This window comes from Oncorhynchus mykiss, chromosome 16 (genome assembly GCF_057628025.1).
Source record: "Oncorhynchus mykiss isolate SJ-2025 chromosome 16, ASM5762802v1, whole genome shotgun sequence".
NCBI classification, from domain to species: domain Eukaryota; kingdom Metazoa; phylum Chordata; class Actinopteri; order Salmoniformes; family Salmonidae; genus Oncorhynchus; species Oncorhynchus mykiss.
In genome coordinates this window covers 2997501-3015235 of record NC_143037.1, presented here as the reverse complement: position 1 = coordinate 3015235, position 17735 = coordinate 2997501, and the positions used below count along the sequence as shown (strand labels likewise).

The 17735-nt window shown below is 49.3% G+C and overlaps 1 protein-coding gene across 2 annotated transcripts in view; it reads left to right on the top strand.

Annotated features, from left to right (window-relative positions):
- jag1b (jagged canonical Notch ligand 1b) overlaps nucleotides 1–17735 on the top strand; it is a 99574-nt gene that overhangs the window by 47786 nt on the left and 34053 nt on the right. For both annotated transcript variants that reach the window (XM_090201764.1, XM_090201763.1), the window contains exons 10-17: nucleotides 2431–2544; nucleotides 6207–6253; nucleotides 8015–8188; nucleotides 12026–12176; nucleotides 14722–14886; nucleotides 15746–15859; nucleotides 16651–16764; nucleotides 17145–17258. In XM_090201764.1, coding sequence (XP_090057890.1) covers nucleotides 2431–2544; nucleotides 6207–6253; nucleotides 8015–8188; nucleotides 12026–12176; nucleotides 14722–14886; nucleotides 15746–15859; nucleotides 16651–16764; nucleotides 17145–17258 — 993 coding nt within the window. The remainder of the gene's footprint in view (nucleotides 1–2430; nucleotides 2545–6206; nucleotides 6254–8014; nucleotides 8189–12025; nucleotides 12177–14721; nucleotides 14887–15745; nucleotides 15860–16650; nucleotides 16765–17144; nucleotides 17259–17735) is intronic.

Sequence of the window (17735 nt, the reverse complement as noted above, 5' to 3'; positions counted from 1 at the left end):
TTATCATTACCTCTAGACTACACTATCATTACCTCTGGACTAGACTATCATTACCTCTGGACTAGACATCATTACCTCTGGACTAGACATCATTACCTCTGGACTAGACATCATTACCTCTGGACTAGACATCATTACCTCTGGACTAGACATCATTACCTCTGGACTAAACATCATTACCTCTGGACTAGACTACCATTACCTCTGGACTACATTACCTCTGGACTAAACATCATTACCTCTGGACTAGACAGCATTACCTCTGGACTAGACATCATTACCTCTGGACTAAACATCATTACCTCTGGACTAGACTACCATTACCTCTAGACTACACTATCATTACTTCTAGACTACACTATCATTACCTCTAGACTACACTATCATTACCTCTAGACTAGACTATCATTACCTCTAGACCAGACTACACTATCATTACCTCTAGACTACACTATCATTACCTCTAGACTACACTATCATTACATCTAGACTACACTATCATTACCTCTAGACTACACTATCATTACCTCTAGACTAGACTATCATTACCTCTAGACCAGACTACACTATCATTACCTCTAGACTAGACTACATTACCTCTAGACTACATTACCTCTAGACTAGACTACATTACCTCCAGACTAGACTACATTACCTCTATACCACACTATCATTACCTCTATACTACACTATCATTACCTCTAGACTACACTATCGTTACCTCTAGACTACACTATCGTTACCTCTAGACTTGACTATCGTTACCTTTAGACCAGACTACACTATCATTACCTCTAGACCAGAATACACCATCATTACCTCTAGACTAGACTATCATTACCTCTAGACTAGACTATCATTACCTCTAGACTAGACTATCATTACCTCTAGACTAGACTATCATTACCTCTAGACTAGACTATCATTACCTCTAGACTACACTATCATTACCTCTAGACTACACTATCATTACCTCTAGACTACACTATCGTTACCACTAGACTACACTATCATTACCTCTAGACCAGACTACACTATCATTACCTCTAGACTACACTATCATTACCTCTAGACTACACTATCATTACCTCTAGACCAGACTACACTATCATTACCTCTAGACTACACTATCATTACCTCTAGACTAGACTATCATTACCTCTAGACTAGACTATCATTACCTCTAGACTAGACTATCATTACCTCTAGACTAGACTATCATTACCTCTAGACTACACTATCATTACCTCTAGACTACACTATCGTTACCTCTAGACTACACTATCGTTACCACTAGACTACACTATCATTACCTCTAGACTACACTATCATTACCTCTAGACTACACTATCGTTACCTCTAGACTACACTATCGTTACCACTAGACTACACTATCGTTACCTCTAGACTACACTATCGTTACCTCTAGACTACACTATCGTTACACCTCTAGACTACACTATCGTTACCTCTAGACTACACTATCATTACCTTTAGACCAGACTACACTACCATTACCTCTAGACTACACTATCGTTACCACTAGACTACACTATCATTACCTCTAGACTACACTATCATTACCTCTAGACTACACTATCGTTACCACTAGACTACACTATCATTACCTCTAGACCAGACTACACTATCATTACCTCTAGACCAGACTACACTATCATTACCTCTAGACTAGACTATCATTACCTCTAGACTAGACTATCATTACCTCTAGACTAGACTATCATTACCTCTAGACTAGACTATCATTACCTCTAGACTACACTATCATTACCTCTAGACTACACTATCGTTACCTCTAGACTACACTATCATTACCTCTAGACCAGACTACACTATCATTACCTCTAGACTAGACTATCGTTACCTCTAGACTACACTATCGTTACCACTAGACTACACTATCATTACCTCTAGACTACACTATCATTACCTCTAGACCAGACTACACTATCATTACCTCTAGACCAGAATACACTATCATTACCTCTAGACTAGACTATCGTTACCTCTAGACTACACTATCGTTACCACTAGACTACACTATCATTACCTCTAGACTACACTATCATTACCTCTATACTACACTATCGTTACCACTAGACTACACTATCATTACCTCTAGACTACACTATCATTACCTCTAGACTACACTATCGTTACCACTAGACTAGACTATCATTACCTTTAGACTACACTATCATTACCTTTAGACTACACTATCGTTACCTCTAGACTACACTATCATTACCACTAGACTACACTATCATTACCTCTAGACCAGCCAATCCACTGCTTTTAAATCAATGTGAAGTGAAAAGGGTTGAGAATCGAGACATGGCCCGTCTGTCACCGTAATGTCCACACCAGCCTTCACTCTAACCATGCTGTGTTATTCAACTCCTCCTCAAGACGCCAACGAATGCGACAGCAAGCCCTGTGTCAACGCCAACTCTTGCCGCAACCTGATTGGTGGATACTTCTGCGAGTGCGTTCCTGGTTGGACGGGACAGAAATGTGACATCAGTGAGTAGAACTAAGACTGTTGTGTTGCAACTGTTGAGTTATAGGCCACCTGCCTTCTCTCGCACTCTCTCTCAATTTCAATTTAAGGGCATTATTAGCAAGGGAAACGTATGTTTACATTGCCAAAGCAAGTAAGATCCAAAAGAATAAAGACATTTCAAATGTCAGTGTTGTAACAACGTGCAAAGAGACGGGAAAATAAATAAATGTGTACAGTTGAAGTCGGAGGTTTACATACACTAAGTTTGAGTCGTTAAAACTAGTTTACATACACTAAGTTTGAGTCGTTAAAACTAGTTTACATACACTAAGTTTGAGTCGTTAAAACTAGTTTACATACACTAAGTTTGAGTCGTTAAAACTAGTTTACATACACTAAGTTTGAGTCGTTAAAACTAGTTTACATACACTAAGTTTGAGTCGTTAAAACTAGTTTACATACACTAAGTTTGAGTCGTTAAAACTAGTTTTTACAAGTCGGTTAGGACATCTACTTTGTGAATGGCACAAGTCATTTTTCCAACAATTGTTTACAGACAGATTATTTCACTTATAATTCACTGTATCACAATTCCAGTGGGTCAGAAGTTTACATACACAAAGTTGTGCCTTTAAACCGCTTGGAAAATTTCAGAAGATGATGTCATGGCTTTAGAAGTTCTGATAGGTTAATTGAGTCAATTGGAGGTGTACCTGTGGATGTATTTCAAGGCCTACCTTCAAACTCAGTGCCTATTTGCTTGACATCAAGGCTGATTTCTTTTGATTTTCCCAAGAGCTCAGAAAAAAAATTGTAGACCTCCACAAGTCTGGATCATCCTTGGGAGCAATTTCCAAACTCCTGAAGGTACCACGTTCATCTGTACAAACAATAGTACGCAAGGATAAACACCATGGGATCACGCAGCCGTCATACCGCCCAGGAAGGAGATGCGTTTTGTCTCCTAGATATGAACGTACTTTGGTGCGAAAAGGACCTTGTGAAGATGCTGGAGGAAACAGGTACAAAAGTATCTATATCCACAGTAAAACGAGTCCCAAAGTTGTGGCAAAATGGCTTAAGGACAACAAAGTCAAGGTATTGGGAGTAGAGGTCGACCGATTATTATTTTTCGATACCGATTATTGGAGGACCAAAAAACCCGATACCGATTAATCGGCCGATTTAAAATAAAAAAAAATAATAATAACAAAAAATATTATTTTTTTTCATTCATTTATTTGTAATAATGACAATTACAACAATACTGAATGAACACTTATTTAAACTTAATATAATACATCAATAAAATCAATTTAGCCTCAAGTAAATAATGAAACATGTTCAATTTGGTTTAAATAATGCTAAAACAAAGTGTTGGAGAAGAAAGTAAAAGTGCAATATGTGCCATGTAAGAAAGCTAACGTTTCAGTTCCTTGCTCAGAACATGAGAACATATGAAAGCTGGTGGTTCCTTTTAACATGAGTCTTCAATATTCCCAGGTAAGACGTTTTAGGTTGTAGTTATTATAGGAATTATAGGACTATTTCTCTCTATACCATTTTGTATTTCATTAACCTTTGACTATTAGATGTTCTTATTGGCACTTTAGTATTGGCAGTGTAACAGTATGGCTTCCCGTCCCTCTCTTCGCTCCTCCCTGGGCTCGAACCAGGAACACAATGACAACAGCCACCCTCGAAGCAGCGTTACCCATCGCTTCACAAAAGCCGCGGCCCTTGCAGAGCAAGGGGAACAACTACTCCAAGGCTCAGAGCGAGTGACGTTTGAAACGCTATTAGCGCGTGCTAACTAGCTAGCCATTTCACTTCGGTCACACCAGCCTCATCTCGGGAGTTGATAGGCTTGAAGTCATAAACAGCGCAATGCTTGACGCACAACGAAGAGCTGCTGGCAAAACGCACAAGTGCTGTTTGAATGAATGGTTACGCGCCTGCTTCTGCCTACCACCGCTCAGTCAGATACTTGTATGCTCAGTCATATCAGATAATATCTAGTAATATCATCAACCATGTGTAGTTAACTAGTGATTATGATTGATTGTTTTTTATAAGATAAGTTTAATGCTAGCTAGCAACTTACCTTGGCTTACTGCATTCGCGTAACAGGCAGTCAGTCTCCTTGTGGAGTGCAACGAGAGGCAGGTGGTTATAGCGTTGGACTAGTTAACTGTAAGGTTGCAAGATTGGATCCCCCGAGCTGACAAGGTAAAAATCTGTCGTTCTGCCCCTGAACAAGGCAGTTAACCCACCGTTCCTAGGCCATCATTGAAAATAAGAATGTGTTCTTAACTGACTTGCCTAGTTAAATAAAGGTTAAATAAAGGTTTAATAAAAGGTTAAAAAGTTTAAAAATATTTTAAAATCGGCAAACCGGCGCCAAAAAATACCAATTTCCGATTGTTATGAAAACTTGAAATCGGCCCAAATTAATCGGCCATTCTGATTTAATTGGTCGACCTCTATATTGGAGTGGCCATCGCAAAGCCCTGACCTCAATCCTATAGACAATGTGTGGGCAGAACTGAAAAAGCGTGTGCGAGCAAGGAGGCCTACAAACCTGACTCAGTTACACCAGCTCTGTCAGGAGGAATGGGCCTAAATTCACCCAACTTATTGTGGGAAGCTTGTGGAAGGCTACCTGAAACGTTTGACCCAAGTTAAACAATTTAAAGGCAATGCTACCAAAGACTAATTGAGTGTATGTAAACTTCTGACCCACTGGGAATGTGATGAAAGAAATAAAAGCTGAAATAAATCATTCTCTCTACTATTATTCTGACATTTCACATTCTTAAAATAAAGTGGTGAACCTAACTGACCTAAGACAGGGAATCTTTTACTAGGATTAAATGTCAGGAATTGTGAAAAACTGAGTTTAAATGTATTTGGATGTATGTAAACTTCCGACTTCAACTGTAAATATGGGTTGTATTTACAATGGTGTCTGTTCTTCATTGGTTCCCTTTTTGTTGTGGCAACAGGTCACAAATCTTGCTGCTTTGATGACACACTGTGGTATTTCACCCAACAGATACGATCGTTTTTCAAAATTGTTTGTTTTCAAATTCTTTGTGGGTCTGTGTAATCTGAGGGAAATATGTGTCTCTAATATGTTGCTTAGTTTCCACCTCATTTGGCCCTGATCCAAAGTAGTGCTCTATATAGAGAATAGGGCCCTGATCCAAAGTAGTGCGCTATATAGAGAATAGGGCCCTGATCCAAAGTAGTGTGCTATATAGAGAATAGGGCCCTGATCCAAAGTAGTGTGCTATATAGGGAATAGGGCCCTGGTCTACAGTAGTGTACTATATAGGGAATAGGGCCCTGGTCTACAGTAGTGTACTATATAGGGAATAGGGCCCTGGTCTACAGTAGTGTACTATATAGGGAATAGGGCCCTGGTCTACAGTAGTGTACTATATAGGGAATAGGGCCCTACACACACACACAGTGCTACTTTCACTTGGCTCAGGGATAGTAAAAAATTGCCTTACACCCTACTAAGTTCTGAACCAGCAGTTTATGAAGGAGTTTATCGAGGGTCGAGCAGAGAGGAAGTTATGAAGTAGTTAGTGGGTTATTATGTTAAAAACATCATATTATCCAGAGAGTTACATTATGGTGTTTTAAAAAAAAATGTAATTCCCCCCCCATCTAGATATCAATGACTGCAAGGACCAATGCCAGCACGGAGGAACCTGCAGGGTATGTTGCTGTTTGGGAGCTACAAATACGTTAATCTGTCTTGTATCGGCGATGTCAAACACTTGTTTTATGTGTTCAGCTTGTCCTTTTTTGTTTCCAGTTTCTTTCCACACCACAAAGTCAATTTACAGCTTTTTAAAAAATACAATAAATGAAAAGATGGCAACAGTTGTGTAGCGTTCTGTTCTCCGGAAGGTAACACATCTGGGGAGTTTTTAACGTTGTTCTGGAATCCCTCAATGAAATGAAATATGTAGAGGAAGTGGAGGGGAGAGAGGAGAGATTCCTTGAACACATTAGGTAAAAGCTAGATTAAAGGGGTCTCTGGCCAGCTAGATTAAAGGGGTCTCTGGCCAGCTAGATTAAAGGGGTCTCTGGCCAGCTAGATTAACGGGGTCTCTGGCCAGCTAGATTAAAGGGGTCTCTGGCCAGCTAGATTAACGGGGTCTCTGTCCAGCTAGATTAAAGGGGTCTCTGGCCAGCTAGATTAACGGGGTCTCTGTCCAGCTAGATTAAAGGGGTCTCTGGCCAGCTAGATTAAAGGGGTCTCTGGCCAGCTAGATTAAAGGGGTCTCTGGCCAGCTAGATTAACGGGGTCTCTGTCCAGCTAGATTAAAGGGGTCTCTGGCCAGCTAGATTAAAGGGGTCTCTGGCCAGCTAGATTAAAGGGGTCTCTGGCCAGCTAGATTAACGGGGTCTCTGGCCAGCTAGATTAACGGGGTCTCTGGCCAGCTAGATTAACGGGGTCTCTGGCCAGCTAGATTAAAGGGGTCTCTGGCCAGCTAGATTAAAGGGGTCTCTGGCCAGCTAGATTAAAGGGGTCTCTGGCCAGCTAGATTAAAGGGGTCTCTGGCCAGCTAGATTAAAGGGGTCTCTGGCCAGCTAGATTAAAGGGGTCTCTGGCCAGCTAGATTAAAGGGGTCTCTGGCCAGCTAGATTAACGGGGTCTCTGGCCAGCTAGATTAACGGGGTCTCTGGCCAGCTAGATTAACGGGGTCTCTGGCCAGCTAGATTAACGGGGTCTCTGGCCAGCTAGATTAAAGGGGTCTCTGGCCAGCTAGATTAATGGGGTCTCTGGCCAGCTAGATTAACGGGGTCTCTGGCCAGCTAGATTAAAGGGGTCTCTGGCCAGCTAGATTAACGGGGTCTCTGGCCAGCTAGATTAACGGGGTCTCTGTCCAGCTAGATTAAAGGGGTCTCTGGCCAGCTAGATTAACGGGGTCTCTGGCCAGCTAGATTAAAGGGGTCTCTGGCCAGCTAGATTAACGGGGTCTCTGGCCAGCTAGATTAAAGGGGTCTCTGGCCAGCTAGATTAACGGGGTCTCTGGCCAGCTAGATTAAAGGGGTCTCTGGCCAGCTAGATTAACGGGGTCTCTGGCCAGCTAGATTAACGGGGTCTCTGGCCAGCTAGATTAACGGGGTCTCTGGCCAGCTAGATTAAAGGGGTCTCTGGCCAGCTAGATTAAAGGGGTCTCTGGCCAGCTAGATTAACGGGGTCTCTGGCCAGCTAGATTAACGGGGTCTCTGGCCAGCTAGATTAACGGGGTCTCTGGCCAGCTAGATTAACGGGGTCTCTGGCCAGCTAGATTAACGGGGTCTCTGGCCAGCTAGATTAAAGGGGTCTCTGGCCAGCTAGATTAACGGGGTCTCTGGCCAGCTAGCTGGATGGCTGTCTGTGTTCCTGGACCTGCCTAGTATTTCTGGAGCATGTAGCTAGTCGAACTAGCTAGTGGTGTTTACTAATCACGTTGTGTATTCTAGGACTTGGTGAACGGGTTCCGCTGTGTGTGTCCTGCGGGTTACTCTGGAGACCACTGTGAGAGAGATGTGGATGAGTGTGCCGGCGCTCCCTGTCTGAACGGCGGGCGATGCCAAGACCAGGTCAACGGATTCACCTGCCTCTGTCTGCCAGGATTCTCGGGACAACTCTGTCAGGTAAGTTTTGGTGCAACCTTCAAAACCTTCCCGGCTGTTTAACTTAACTTTGTTCCCATTCTGTCCCTGGTAAGCAACACTGAAACCCTTCCCCTTAACCCCCAAGTCCCCACTACCCCACCCTGACTGCTAGACTACCCCACCCTGACTGCTAGACTACCCCACCCTGACTGCTAGACTACCCCACCCTGACTGCTAGACTACCCCACCCTGACTGCTAGACTACCCCACCCTGACTGCTAGACTACCCCACCCTGACTACTAGACTACCCCACCTTGTCTACTAGACTACCCCACCTTGTCTACTAGACTACCCCACCCTGACTACTAGACTACCCCACCCTGACTACTAGACTACCCCACCCTGTCTACTAGACTACCCCCCCCACCCTGTCTACTAGACTACCCCCCCCACCCTGTCTACTAGACTACCCCACCCTGTCTTCTAGACTACCCCACCCTGTCTACTAGACTACCCCACCCTGACTACTACCCCACCCTGTCTACTAGACAACCCCACCCTGTCTACTAGACTACCCCACCTTGACTACTAGACTACCCTGACTACTAGACTACCCTGACTACTAGATACCCCACCCTGACTACTAGACTACCCCACCCTGACTACTAGACTACCCCACCCTGACTACTAGACTACCCCACCCTGTCTACTAGACAACCCCACCCTGTCTACTAGACTACCCCACCCTGACTACTACCCCACCCTGTCTACTAGACTACCCCACCCTGACTACAACCCCACCCTGTCTACTAGACAACCCCACCCTGTCTGCTAGACTACCCCACCCTGACTACTACTCCACCTTGTCTACTAGACTACCCCACCCTGTCTACCCCACCCTGACTACTACCCCACCCTGTCTACTAGACTACACCACCCTGTCTACTAGACTACCCCACCCTGACTACTACCCCACCCTGTCTACTAGACTACCCCACCCTGTCTACTAGACTACCCCACCCTGTCTACTAGACTACCCCACCCTGTCTACTAGACTACCCCACCCTGTCTACTAGACTACCCCACCCTGACTACTACCCCACCCTGACTGCTAGACTACCCCACCCTGTCTACTACCCCACCCTGACTGCTAGACTACCCCACCCTGACTGCTAGACTACCCCACCCTGACTACTAGACTGCCCCACCCTGACTACTAGACTACCCCACCCTGACTGCTAGACTACCCCACCCTGACTGCTAGACTACCCCACCCTGACTGCTAGACTACCCCACCCTGACTGCTAGACTACCCCACCCTGACTGCTAGACTACCCCACCCTGACTGCTAGACTACCCCACCCTGACTGCTAGACTACCCCACCCTGACTGCTAGACTACCCCACCCTGACTGCTAGACTACCCCACCCTGACTGCTAGACTACCCCACCCTGACTGCTAGACTACCCCACCCTGACTGCTAGACTACCCCCCCACCCTGACTGCTAGACTACCCCCCCCACCCTGACTACTAGACTACCCACCCTGACTACTACCCCACCCTGTCTACTACCCCACCCTGACTGCTAGACTACCCCTCCACCCTGACTGCTAGACTACCCCTCCACCCTGACTGCTAGACTACCCCTCCACCCTGACTGCTAGACTACCCCTCCACCCTGACTGCTAGACTACCCCACCCTGACTACTATCCCACCCTGACTACTAGACTACCCCACCCTGACTGCTAGACTACCCCACCCTGACTACTACCCCACCCTGTCTACTAGACTACCCCACCCTGTCTACCCCACCCTAACTACTAGACTACCCCACCCTGACTGCTACCCCACCCTGACTGCTAGACTACCCCTCCACCCTGACTGCTAGACTACCCCTCCACCCTGACTGCTAGACTACCCCTCCACCCTGACTACTAGACTACCCCACCCTGACTACTAGACTACCCCACCCTGACTACTACCCCACCCTGTCTACTAGACTACCCCACCCTGTCTACCCCACCCTAACTACTAGACTACCCCACCCTGACTGCTACCACACCCTGACTGCTAGACTACCCCTCCACCCTGACTACTAGACTACCCCCTCTGACTACTAGACTACCCCACCCTGACTACTAGACTACCCCACCCTGACTACTAGACTACCCCACCCTGACTACTACCCCACCCTGACTACTAGACTACCCCACCCTGACTACTAGACTACCCCACCCTGACTACTACCCCACCCTGTTTACTAGACTACCCCCCCACCCTGTCTACTAGACTACCCCCCCACCCTGACTGCTAGACTACCCCCCCACCCTGACTGCTAGACTACTCCACCCTGACTACTATACTACCCCACCCTGACTACTACCCCACCCTGTCTACTAGACTACCCCACCCTGACTACTACCCCACCCTGTCTACTAGACTACCCCACCCTGTCTACTAGACTACCCCACCCTGTCTACCCCACCCTGTCTACTAGACTACCCCCCCACCCTGACTACTAGACTACCCCACCCTGACTGCTAGACTACCCCCCCACCCTGACTACTAGACTACCCCACCCTGACTGCTTGACTACCCCCCACCCTGACTGCTAGACTACCCCCCCACCCTGACTGCTAGACTACCCTCCCACCCTGACTGCTAGACTACCCCCCCACCCTGACTGCTAGACTACCCCCCACCATGATTACTAGACTACCCCCCCACCCTGACTGCTAGATTACCCCCCCACCCTGACTACTAGACTACCCCCCCACCCTGACTACTAGACTACCCCCCCACCCTGACTGCTAGACTACCCCCCCACCCTGACTGCTAGACTACCCCCCCACCCTGACTGCTAGACTACCCCCCCACCCTGACTGCTAGACTACCCCCCCACCCTGACTACTAGACTACCCCCCACCCTGACTGCTAGACTACCCCCCCCACCCTGACTGCTAGACTACCCCCCCCACCCTGACTGCTAGACTACCCCCCCACCCTGACTGCTAGACTACCCCCCCCACCCTGACTGCTAGACTACCCCCCCCACCCTGACTACTAGACTACCCCCCCCACCCTGACTACTAGACTACCCCACCCTGACTGCTAGACTACCCCACCCTGACTACTACCCCACCCTGACTACTACCCCACCCTGTCTACTAGACTACCCCACCCTGTCTACTAGACTACCCCCCCACCCTGACTACTAGACTACCCCACCCTGACTGCTAGACTACCCCACCCTGACTACTACCCCACCCTGTCTACTAGACTACCCCCCCCCACCCTGACTGCTAGACTACCCCCCCACCCTGACCGCTAGACTACCCCCCCACCCTGACTGCTAGACTACCCCCCCCACCCTGACTGCTAGACTACCCCCCCACCCTGACTGCTAGACTACCCCCCCACCCTGACTGCTAGACTACCCCACCCTGACTACTAGACTACCCCTCCCTGTCTATAGTTCACTGATCAACCTTCATTTTAAGGGTTTAGTCTTAGCTTCACTAAGTGCTGTGTGTTGGGGACATTCTTCTGTTTAAACCCAGACTCACTGACAAAGTCTCGTGTGTGTGTGTGTGTGTGTGTGTGTGTGTGGGGGGGGGGGGGGGGTATTTCCTGGCAAGTCTCTGTCGGGAGGATGCTGTGGGCTGGTCTGTGTTTAGTACTGATCCCCGTCTGTCTGCCTCTTTCCATGGTCTTGTCTCTCAGATAACTACATTTTTTTGAAGGTTTTTCTTGTAAAGTAAATATATATATTTATATAGTTCTTAGTGTTATACACTAACTGAAAGATGTTCTGGATAAGAGTGTCTGGTAAATGACCAAAATGTAAACATGTCTCTCTGTCTCTCTCTATAGTTGGACATAGACTACTGCCTCGTCAACCCATGTCTGAATGGAGCCGCATGTTACAACCTGGCTACAGGTCACTACTGCGCCTGTTCAGACGACTACGAAGGGAAAAACTGCTCTCACCTCAAAGACCACTGTCACACCAGCACGTGCAAAGGTACGCCCACCTTGTCCTCTCTCTCTCTCGTCTCCCTGTCGACCGCTACTGTCCCCGCTTTAGTTCCTCTCTCGGTTCCCTCCCCTTCTCTCGGTTCCCTCCCCTTCTCTCGGTTCCCTCCCCCCTCGCTCGGTTCCCTCCCCCCTCGCTCGGTTCCCTCCCCCCTCTCTCGGTTCCCTCCCCCCTCTCTCGGTTCCCTCCCCCCTCGCTCGGTACCCTCCCCCCTCGCTCGGTTCCCTCCCCCCTCGCTCGGTTCCCTCCCCCCTCTCTCGGTTCCCTCCCCCCTCTCTCGGTTCCCTCCCCCCTCTCTCGTTTCCCTCCCCCCTCTCTCGTTTCCCTCCCCCTCTCTCGCGCTCGTTCTCCCCCTCTCGTTTCCCTCCCCCTCTCTCGCGCTCGTTCTCCCCCTCTCTCGCGCTCGTTCTCCCCCTCTCTCGCGCTCGTTCTCCCCCTCTCTCGCGCTCGTTCTCCCCCTCGCTCGTTTCCCTCCCCCTCTCTCGTTTCCCTCCCCGTCTCTCGTTTCCCTCCCCCTCTCTCGCGCTCGTTCTCCCCCTCTCTCGCGCTCATTCTCCCCCTCTCTCGCGCTCATTCTCCCCCTCTCTCGCGCTCGTTCTCCCCCTCTCTCGCGCTCGTTCTCCCCCTCTCTCGCGCTCGTTCTCCCCCTCTCTCGCGCTCGTTCTCCCCCTCTCTCGCGCTCGTTCTCCCCCTCTCTCGCGCTCGTTCTCCCCCTCTCTCGCGCTCGTTCTCCCCCTCTCTCGCGCTCGTTCTCCCCCTCTCTCGCGCTCGTTCTCCCCCTCTCTCGCGCTCGTTCTCCCCCTCTCTCGCGCTCGTTCTCCCCCTCTCTCGCGCTCGTTCTCCCCCTCTCTCGTTTCCCTCCCTCCCCCTCTCTCGTTTCCCTCCCCCGCGCTCGTTCTCCCCCTCTCGCCCACCTTGTCCTCTCTCTCTCTCGTCTCCCTGTCGACCGCTACTGTCCCCGCTTTAGTTCCTCTCTCGGTTCCCTCCCCTTCTCTCGGTTCCCTCCCCCCTCGCTCGGTACCCTCCCCCCTCGCTCGGTTCCCTCCCCCCTCTCTCGGTTCCCTCCCCCCTCTCTCGGTTCCCTCCCCCCTCGCTCGGTACCCTCCCCCTCGCTCGGTTCCCTCCCCCCTCGCTCGGTTCCCTCCCCCCTCTCTCGGTTCCCTCCCCCCTCTCTCGGTTCCCTCCCCCTCTCTCGGTTCCCTCCCCCCTCTCTCGTTTCCCTCCCCCCTCTCTCGTTTCCCTCCCCCTCTCTCGCGCTCGTTCTCCCCCTCTCTCGTTTCCCTCCCCCTCTCTCGCGCTCGTTCTCCCCCTCTCTCGCGCTCGTTCTCCCCCTCTCTCGCGCTCGTTCTCCCCCTCGCTCGTTTCCCTCCCCCTCTCTCGTTTCCCTCCCCGTCTCTCGTTTCCCTCCCCCTCTCTCGCGCTCGTTCTCCCCCTCTCTCGCGCTCGTTCTCCCCCTCTCTCGCGCTCGTTCTCCCCCTCTCTCGCGCTCGTTCTCCCCCTCTCTCGCGCTCGTTCTCCCCCTCTCTCGCGCTCGTTCTCCCCCTCTCTCGCGCTCGTTCTCCCCCTCTCTCGCGCTCGTTCTCCCCCTCTCTCGCGCTCGTTCTCCCCCTCTCTCGCGCTCGTTCTCCTCCTCTCTCGCGCTCGTTCTCCTCCTCTCTCTCGTTTCCCTCCCTCCCCCTCTCTCGTTTCCCTCCCTCCCCCTCTCTCGTTTCCCTCCCCCGCGCTCGTTCTCCCCCTCTCTCGCGCTCGTTCTCCCCCTCTCTCGTTTCCCTCCCCCGCGCTTGTTCCCCCTATCCCTCGCCCCCCCCCACCCCTCGCTCTCTTGGTGTTAGTATGGTGTTTGGGGTTTAGATTCAGCTCTGTGTGTTAACTAGACCAGACAGGAGTGCAGAGTGAGAGAGATCAGCGTAACAGCTTCCTGTTGATGCTGTTCCTCCATGTTTACACTTCCTGAGAAGAATTGATCGCTCAGTCAGCGACGTGTCTGTGTTTTTTTAACCGGAATGTAAACCTGGGTCTGGAATGTAAACCCTGAGTTGTCATGGTGACTAAGAGGACATTGGTACCAGAACTACCCTGAGTTGTCATGGTGACTAAGAGGACATTGGTACCAGAACTACCCTGAGTTGTCATGGTGACTAAGAGGACATTGGTACCAGGACTACCCTGAGTTGTCATAGTGACTAAGAGGACATTGGTACCAGAACTACCCTGAGTTGTCATGGTGACTAAGAGGACATTGGTACCAGAACTACCCTGAGTTGTCATGGTGACTAAGAGGACACTGGTACCAGAACTACCCTGAGTTGTCATGGTGACTAAGAGGACATTGGTACCAGAATTACCCTGAGTTGTCATGGTGACTAAGAGGACATTGGTACCAGCACTACCCTGAGTTGCTTTCTGTATGAGGCCTGGGTTCAGGTCTGTATGTTCTGTAGTGGGTGTCAGTGAAGAAGATGCTTCCTGTTGTCGTCAGTCATCTCTGCTCACATGCATGTGAAAATTAACTCTCCCCCCTCCCCCCAAACAGTGATTGACAGCTGCACGGTTGCCGTGGGATCCAACAGTACCCCTGGAGGGGAGCGGTACATCTCCTCCAACGTGTGTGGGCCTCACGGACGCTGTCGGAGCCAGGCTGGAGGACAGTTCAGCTGTGACTGTCAGGAGGGCTTCAGAGGCACATACTGTCACGAGAGTAAGACATGCTGACTTACACATGACATATAGTAGACATACTGACGTATAGACATGACATATAACAGACATACTGACGTAGAGACATGACATATAGCAGACATACTGACGTATAGACATGACATATAACAGACATGCTGACGTAGAGACATGACATATAACAGACATGCTGACGTATAGACATGACATATAACAGACATACTGACGTAGAGACATGACATATAGCAGACATACTGACGTATAGATATGACATATAGCATATAGCATATAGCATATAACAGACATAGTGACTTAGACATGACATATAACAGAAATACTGACTTAGACATGACATATCTCGCTAAATCAAAGAGACCCTGATCCCAAACCACCCATGCTGTCCTTCAAAGCAGCACTGGCAGGCACCTATCAACAGTACCCAGTGTCCCTCTAAACTGTCCACAAACACTGTGGCCTTGGCGCGGGACTCACACACCAACCACATTCCACACGTCAAACTAAAGCCAACACTCAGAGAATGATCTTACTGGAGTTTACTTTTTTCACTGTTGTGTACAGGTACATTATCCATGTAAACCTACCTTACTGTAGTTTCTAATGATTTCTCTCCTCCCCTCCCTCTCTCTCTCTCCACCCTCTTCCCCCCCCCTCACCTTTCCTCTCTCTCCTCCCCTCCCTCTCTCTCCCCCTCTCTCTCTCTCTCTCTCCCCTCTCTCTCTCTCTCTCTCCCCCTCTCTCTCTCTCTCTCTCTCTCCCCCTCTCTCTCTCTCTCTCTCTCCCTCTCTCTCTCTCTCTCTCCCCCCCCTCACCTCTCCTCTCTCTCCCCCTCACCTCTCCTCTCTCTCCCCCCTCCATCTCAGATATTAATGATTGTGAGAGCAACCCGTGTGGTAACGGAGGAACCTGTATAGATAAAGTCAGTGTATACCAGTGTATCTGTGGAGACGGCTGGGAGGGGGACCACTGTGAGACCAGTAAGTATTTATTCTTTAAAAATAAAAAGTGTTTTTCAACTTCTACTGAGAGATCGACATGTTGATGAGAACTACGAGGGGCGGACAGGTGCAGGCAGCGCCCCCACTAGACCGGCCCCCTCTAGACCGGCCCCCTCTAGACCGGCCCCCTCTAGACCGGCCCCCTCTAGACCGGCCCCCTCTAGACCGGCCCCCTCTAGACCGGCCCCCTCTAGACCGGCCCCCTCTAGACCGGCCCCCCAGCAGCGCCACCTCTAGACCGGCCCCCCAGCAGCGCCACCTCTAGACCGGCCCCCGGCAGCACTACTAGTCTTTATTTGGATCCTCATTAGCTGATACCTTAGCGACCGCCAGTTTTCTACCCCGTACAGATGCATGATATATGTTTCACTAAGTCGGTCGCTACGTGTAATTATGACCATTATGTAAAGGTAGCAATTTAACCTGAAACAAGTTTCTCTCTCCTCTCCTCCTCTCCCTCCTCTCCTCCTCTCCTCCTCCTCTCCCCTTCTCCTCCTCTATTTCTATCCTCTCTCCTCCTCTCCTCCTCCTCCTCTCCCCTTCTCCGCCTCTATTTCTATCCTCTCTCCTCTCTCCTCCTCTCTCCTCCTCTATTTCTATTCTCTCTCCTCTCTCCTCCTCTCTCCCCCTCTCCTCTCTCTCTCTCCTCTCTCCCCCTCTCCTCCTCTCCCCCTCTCCTCTCTCTCTCCTCTCTCCCCCTCTCCTCCTCTCCCCCTCTCCTCTCTCTCTCCTCTCTCCTCCTCCTCTTCCTCCCCCCTCCTCTCCTACAGATATAGATGACTGCAGCACTAGTCCATGCCATAATGGAGGAACATGTCGAGACCTGGTGACTGATTTCTTCTGTGAGTGTATGAACGGCTGGAAGGGGAAGACCTGCCACTCCCGTAAGAACACCTCTCTCTCTCTCTCTCTCTCTCTCTGTCTCTCTCTCTCTCTCTGTCTCTCTCTCTCTGTCTCTCTCTCTCTGTCTCTCTCTCTGTCTCTCTCTCTGTCTCTCTCTCTGTCTCTGTCTCTCTGTCTCTCTGTCTCTCTGTCTCTCTGTCTCTCTGTCTCTCTGTCTCTCTGTCTCTCTGTCTCTGTCTCTCCCTCCCTCCCTCCCTCCCTCCCTCCCTCCCTCCCTCCCTCCCTCCCTCTCATTTTCTATTTACCAGTGTAATGAGCCTGAGGAGTTTCATGGTATGTGCTTAGGTGTGAATGTTATCACACAGGTAGGTGTGTGTGTGTGTGCATTATGAAACACTGACTCTTTAACTCTGTCTCCCAGGTGAGAGCCAGTGTGACGAGGTTACCTGTAACAACGGAGGGACATGCCATGACGAGGGAGACACCTTCCAATGCAAGTGTTCCCCTGGATGGGAGGGGGCTACCTGTAATATAGGTGAGTTAGTCTGGATGGGAGGGAGGGGGCTACCTGTAATATAGGTGAGTTAGTCTGGATGGGAGGGAGGGGGCTACCTGTAATATAGGTGAGTTAGTCTGGATGGGAGGGAGGGAGGGAGGGGGCTACCTGTAATATAGGTGAGTTAGTCTGGATGGGAGTTCAATCAGGGGCTTTATCAATCAGTATCAAGCGTTGTAGAAAACAAGTGATTAGGATCCGTTTTGACATTGACCAGTGGTGTAAAGTACTTATGTAAACATATTTTAAAGTTAACATACACACACACACACACACACACACACACATAACATAAACACACACATACACACATACACACAGTAGTGAAAAGTACTTTAAAATACTACTTAAGTAGTTTCTTGGGGTATCTGTACTTTACTGTTTATATTTTTGAAAACATTTAACTTTTACTTCACTACATTCCTAAAGAAAATAATGTACTCTTTACTCCGTACA